This window comes from Azolla caroliniana, unplaced genomic scaffold (genome assembly GCF_043228905.1).
Source record: "Azolla caroliniana isolate FFs.n. ecotype wild unplaced genomic scaffold, voAzoCaro1.0.p SCAF_6, whole genome shotgun sequence".
NCBI classification, from domain to species: Eukaryota; Viridiplantae; Streptophyta; class Polypodiopsida; order Salviniales; family Salviniaceae; genus Azolla; species Azolla caroliniana.
The window spans coordinates 3,936,987-3,943,598 of NW_028230441.1; the positions used below are offsets into that span (position 1 = coordinate 3,936,987).

The 6,612-nt window shown below is 37.6% G+C and overlaps 1 protein-coding gene across 1 annotated transcript; it reads right to left on the minus strand.

Moving 5' to 3' along the window:
• Positions 1-2,691: 2,691 nt before the first annotated feature.
• On the minus strand, positions 2,692-6,437 carry LOC147862661 (CBL-interacting serine/threonine-protein kinase 9-like). Its single transcript, XM_087321001.1, has 14 exons — positions 6,038-6,437; positions 5,733-5,795; positions 5,550-5,621; positions 5,333-5,440; positions 5,130-5,210; positions 4,984-5,037; positions 4,776-4,901; positions 4,575-4,664; positions 4,371-4,499; positions 4,116-4,235; positions 3,825-3,938; positions 3,565-3,621; positions 3,287-3,361; positions 2,692-2,991 (listed from the first exon to the last, which is right to left on the minus strand). Exons 1-14 carry the CDS (start codon positions 6,365-6,367, stop codon positions 2,941-2,943), a joined length of 1,470 nt encoding a protein of 489 aa, XP_087177127.1. The 5' UTR covers positions 6,368-6,437; the 3' UTR covers positions 2,692-2,940.
• Between the last annotated feature and the right edge of the window lie 175 nt (positions 6,438-6,612).

The following is a 6,612-nucleotide window of genomic DNA, read 5'->3' on the forward strand; positions in this document are numbered from 1 at the left end:
CATTCCCCGCCCCTTTTCTCCTCATATGTTAAAGAGTCAGGTTAGAGATGGTGTCAAGACATTCTGCAAGGGTCCTAAAATTTGCAAGCTCAATGTTAATTATAAACAATTTATAAAAGCTGATGTTAATTAAACATGTATAATGGTGCAAATTTAGACTATTGTATGCAAGCTCAATGGACACACTGGATTAATACCAAGTGAATTCATTCAGGCGTTTTAATACAGAACTTTTTTAATGCCTATACTAACGTCACCCATTTTTTAGCAATTTATTATCATGAAGTATAATATAATTTAATACAGTATTAAACAATGACTAATAGTAAGATACTCTAGTTATGCAATGGTTGCGTATGCCTTGAACTCATAAGAGTAAGAGCCCATATTACTGCTGCTTACAGTAATATAATATAAACAAAGAAGTCTATGATTAACATTCATGATAATCTAATTATTTGTAGTAATGATGCTTAGCTAGCTTCAATAACATTTCGAGTGTCAATCTTTTCAATTGTATTTTGGTACTTCAGTGGCTCCACCCAGCGGCTGAAAACTACCCTTTTCCCCCAATCAAAAGGATGGCATTCAATTAAAGCAATTGATACAGTTGAAAAGGTAGCAAGGGAGGAGTGGGATATGACATGTGTATGAGAGGTTTGGAATAATGAGCGTTCTAGATAAGATGTCAAAAACACCCTGATTGATTAATACATCAATAATACCGTTCATGTTGGCTGGTATGTCAATAATATCATTCTTAATTTCCAAAATAAACTTAGCGTGGGTTGTCATGTCATTAATGTCCCTACAGAAGTACTCCCAGAACGAATGGGTCAAAAACCTTCAGCTCCCCAAGCTGGATCTACAGGTTCCACCTTTCTTGTTAATCCATAGTGATCCATTACCCATATGTCTTGAGACTAAATATGTCTTCAGACTAAACCTAATACATACATAATCTAGCTGTAATACCACATCCATTGACATAATTCGGTTGTTTGTAAAATATTGAGTAGCTCCATTTGGGCATACCTTTAAACAATAATGCAACAATAGAATTGCAATGGAGATCAACAAACTTTAAAAGTGGTCCTAAGAACATGCACTAGGAGTCAATCTCGTCACTTGTCATTCAACCCACATTTTAGGGTATTGCTTTTGCACAATTATCTAAGCGTTCCCCATTTTACATGTGTTCAATTAACTTCAAGAAGAAATCCATTGTGACTATAATCATTGAATAAGTGGTGCCCACATTGTGCATTATAACCTATTTCTATCATAAATATCTATTTGGCTTCTCATATAATTTGAGCATGATGACTGGGAGCTCGTAAGAATCCAAAATGATGGGCATCTTGAATTTCCACTAGCAATTCCTCATCCACAACCTTGTTGACATTTCTGTTGCTTTATCAAGCACTCATGACTTGGCATTAAATCTACGCTTATGCCTTCCAAAGTCATGATGTCAAAGAAGTGCAAAAGATGTAGTGCCTTGTTCTCATGTTTAAGTGTTAGGTGGAAAATAATGTCTCCAAAAAGAAATAATGGAAGAGACAAAGGTTGTACACATAGCAAAATGCCAAAGCACAATTATAACAAAGAAATTGAATGTTGATGCACCTTACTAAGATTAGTATTAGACTTAAAGGTTGCTAGCCTTAATTGTTACCCATTAACTTCTTATTCACATGAACAAACTCAACTATAACGTGAGGTGAGCAAAGCTAGTTCTAGAACATAAGAGACACTTGTAGTGTATCCCTAATACTAGGGAATAGCCATATGTGATAAAAAAATCTCATCTTCCGGCTTTTTGTCCACGGAAGCAGTGCATGGTGCTTCTCCACCAAGCCGGCCGTTATGCTTTCAATTTGATCTCACTATGTCTGGATTTTCTCGTGCAAACTATAAGCGGTGCAATTGCATTGTATTTTTCTTTTGACTTGAGTATAGTGAAATGTTGAGGAAATATATTGCAGAGTTTCTGAATATCATACCTGATATATAATCGTTGCAAAGTTGGTAAATAATTAATATTATTTCTTTTGGCAATTTCTATTGTTTACAATTTTTCTACATCAATTTGTTTTAGTGAATCGATCATGAATTAAATTCTGCTTGGTGGAGGAAGACAAATTATATCAACATGGTGATGCTGACAATAGGCCCCCACACTTTGAATGAATATAGACTTGCTTTTTTACCTTTTATTTTATTTCTCTTAGGCCAATGTCAGCCTTTACTTCTTTCTCTCTGGATAATATTCTCAAAGAGTTACAACTTGCCCATCTTTTTCTTTTGCCCGAAGGCTACAACTTGCTCCGTCTTCTTAAGGGTGGGTTTGTAAATTTTGATTCTCCATTGGATTCGAAATAAAGAATAGCTCAACCATATACTGCAATGTGTTGTTTAATATTGATTTATATAGTATTTCCTGAAATCAGATTCATAGAAATTTTGAAATTTGTAAAACTAGTTCATCAAAATTACTTTTAATATCGTTTCAGAATTTGCACCATATTTAATTGAGTGCCATGAATTCAGCAGAGCTTGTAATTCAATGAAATTGTGAACTTAGATGGAGGTGGCATTTGGAGATTCTTATGCTTTTTAAGTTGAAAACTAGAAATATACCTGTAGTGTCAAACAGCAATTAAATGGGTGTTCAGCGCAAGTCATATGTGTGGTCAAGAGATTACTAACTATATATCTTTAACTTAATTATGTTTTTCTACAATCATAATCTATTTACAACAGGTGTTAGCTTTTGGATTCGTATTCATGATTGGCCGAGGAAAACAAACAGCGAGGATGATTCAAAACCTAACTAAGACTAGGACTCACTTGCAGATGTGTATTTTCTGCATTTAAGTAATTTTCCAAATCCGATCATGGACATCTATCTATCAACGAATTCCTCCTGCTTCCTAACTACGTAGGAATGATGATGTCCTTCAATCCGTTCGAAAAGTTCTGGCAAAACTGTGAAAACCAAATCAAACACCAACAGTAGGTCGTTATAACCAACATAAAATCAAAATTATGGTCATGTATGTATCTACATATACATATAATCATACACATAATATATATAAACATATGATGTATGTACTTATATATACATACAGATAATATCCACATGTGTTTGTATGTGTATATATACATATACATATATATATTGTCACAAATCTCGGCTTGCACTGTCTTCCCATTACAGTGAACTTGAATGTATACATATATGATAATAAAATCTCAAAGACAAAAGCTAAACAAATACCGTATTATACTCCTGTGTATCGCCCTCTGTCTTCTGAACTTCCACCACGAAGAGCGAGGGGCCAACCTCAAAAACCTGTAATAAATAAATATATATGTGAGCACACACACACACACACAAAGCACTAAGACATGAACAATTTATCCTAGTCATCTTGTAGTACCACAATAACACATAATATATACATATATACATACATACATACATATATATATTACAGAGAGAGAGAGAGAGAGAGAGAGAGAGAGCCACTATAATTTTCAGAAAGAAACATTTACCTCTGTTGCTATGGATAACTGCCCTTCCCTTCCTGTTGTGGCACCTTGAAGTCTCATCTGCATGCCCATGCATCATGAAACCTCAATCAATCAATATTTTTGAAAAAAAATTGCTCACACGCTTGCATCCTGCTGGGAGTAGTAGCAGCAGGAAGCAGGAAGACAGAAGGGCACATGTGAGAATATATGTAATTCCACAAAACTATAATGCACAATTCTATAGTAAACATGGCGAATGATAGTGCAAAAGTTGCTCTTACTTTGAAATCCTGCTTTTTCACATTGAAGCCAAGCGGTTTGGCAGTCTCCTCCATCTTTGCAATGATTTCAGAGGCCGGATGCACAGACGTGAAACTCGACCTTCGCTTCCTCACCTGTAACAATGCAATGCCATGCTGAGAATTACCTAAACCCCATATCGTGTTTCTTTTTATTTGTTTTGTTTGCAACAAATACCTGTAATATATATGTATGTATGTACGTACGTGCAAACATACATACACGTATGCACAGCATGTATGTATTATCATCACAGTGCACAAACTGCATACCTCCGTTGTTTCGAATAGTCCTGACAGATTTAGACCACTGGAGAAAGATATGAGCTCAAACGCATTCAGGAAGCTTGGTTTGGATGCTTTGGGCTCCTTTAACTCAGCCACAAAGTGCTCCTAGTACAGGAAAGGAGTAGACTTTACAGAGTTAATTCAATAGCATTAATTAGAGCCACCGGCAAACAATTATTTGTTATAACAATATAAAATTGGAACTGAAACATGTTTTAATTGAATGAATTCAATCCATACTTTGGAGTTGCTGAAGACTTCATTGACATCATCGTCAAGTTGTCCATTGAACTCTTCCACATCAGACTTGGGTAGCTTGTAGCCCTCCTTAAACCAAGGATCCTCAAAAACCTGGTTCATCGTGATCCGCTGCATACAGCTCATTATACAATGTCAGTCATAATCAATATGACGGCCTCAACCTGCATTCAATGGACTTCGTACATTTTTTGGATTGGGTGTGAGTATACGTTTGATGAGTTTCTGTGCCCCACCTGGGAATGCTTCGGGAAACTTAAAATCTCCCTTAATGATCTGACAACACAAGAGGGATGTATGAACAAAGTGTGCAGCAGAAATCTACTTGGATCTTCTACAATTTGTGAGTAGCTTCCAATGAATGGCAAGGGTACCAAGCAAGCTAACCTTTTGATAAAGCTGTGTCAAATGCCCATCCTCAAAGGGTAAGAAACCCGTCATTATGATGAACAAGATGACACCACATGACCACAGGTCAGCTTTCGCACCATCATACCCCTTGTTACAGATCACCTGTTGTTACAAATGATCCTCCATCATACTTTGTTAAAGCTGAACAAATCCAAAACGTAAGTGAGAACCCTGCAGTAACTACCTCAGGAGCCACATAGTTTGGTGTTCCACATGCAGTATGTAGAAGCCCATCTTTCTGAAAACAAAGAGAAAGGTAGAATACCCTAACACAGTCAGAGTCTGTCTAGATATCTTCAGGTATTGAAGAAGATGTCTACTTATTCTTACCCAACATTGATCTTTTAATGCGCTCAATCCAAAATCAGATATCTTCAGATTACCGTCAGCATCTAGCAGCAGATTCTCAGGCTTGTGCAAACACACAATTGAATTATTTTTTATTAATTAAGAGCCTCGCGTGAGAAATTATCCAGCTTTGTAGTAGGACAGGGTTACTGCAGCATATTGATGAGCTTCTTTCCAGTATTTACCTTGAGGTCTCTGTGGTATACACCGATGGCATGGCAGTAGTCCATTGCATGGAGAAGCTGCTGGAAGAATCTTCTGGCTTCATCTTCCGATAGCTTTTCCCCATGTTTCTGACGATCGTCATCACAACCGATTAGTTCGCACCCAATGAGATCACAACTCAAATCTCTTTTCTACTCTGTTTTATATGAAATTTAGAGGTAGAACTACTAGACTTACTATCTTCTTCAACAGTTCTCCTCCAGAAGCATATTCGAGAACAAAGTAGACCTTGGTTTTGCTAGCCATGACCTGAACTCAAACCATTGAAGTATGGAGTGTGAAATTTGAAGACCGGGAAAAGGATTCATTTTCAATTTGATTTGGGAAATGGTGGTGGAGGAGGGGGAGTTTACTACTTACTTCATACAATCGCACAATGTGTGGGTGCTTCACGAGTTTCATAGTCGAAATCTCTCGCTTGATCTAGTTAGTACAAAACCATCGAAACAGCCAAATGCTTCCTCATTCAAATATATAATGTGTATATACTCTCTCAATCTCTTGAGCATGGAGAGGTAGAAGTCAATTCCAACCATACCAAGCAAAAAAATGTTCCATTTTTTGTTCAATTGACCACCAAGGAGAACAATGATAAAAACGCATCCATCCATCTATCTATTTATCTATCTATCCATCCATTAATCTATCTCTCAAAATACACACACCTGGTCACCCAAATTGTGCTTGAGGATTTTCTTCTTGTCGAGGATTTTGATGGCGACGAGGTGGCCGGTCACGACATGCCTGGCCAGTTTGACTTTGGCGAAGCTGCCCTTCCCGAGGGTACCGCCAAGCTCATACAAGCCGATCCTGATTCCCGAAGGAGCAAACCCAGAAAATGATGATGATGATGATGATGATGATGATGGAGAAGATGATAATAAGGAGGAGGATAAAGGAGGGGAAGCAGAAGAGATAGGAGGGTCTGCGAGGGAGGAGGAGGATGAAGAAGAGGAGGAGGTTGCAGGGGTTGAGGGGTTGCTCTTCAATGTCATGTTACCATAAGGGATGTAGCAGACATCAAAAAAAGCAACACATTCATGTGGTGGGGGGTGGGGGGGGGGGGGGGGGAGGGGGGGAGGGGGGAGGAGTTGTTCTGTTTATATGGATTTGTATATTATTATGCTATAGACATACATACATATATACATGAGACAGAGACAGAGATTGCTTCATTGATGTGTATGTTATGTATTGTTGTGAAAGCAGGAGGAGGAAGAGGAAGAGGGGTATGTTTATG

Bases quoted from the DNA above. Each gene is read 5' to 3' on its own strand.
- LOC147862661 (XM_087321001.1), bottom strand. From the start codon at position 6,367: ATGACATTGAAGAGCAACCCCTCAACCCCTGCAACCTCCTCCTCTTCT. The intron at 5,038-5,129 runs GTAAGAATAAGT...CTTTGTTTTCAG, and splicing joins CATTAAAAGATCAATGTTGG to AAAGATGGGCTTCTACATAC. The intron at 4,236-4,370 runs GTATGGATTGAA...TTCCTGTACTAG, and splicing joins AAGTCTTCAGCAACTCCAAA to GAGCACTTTGTGGCTGAGTT.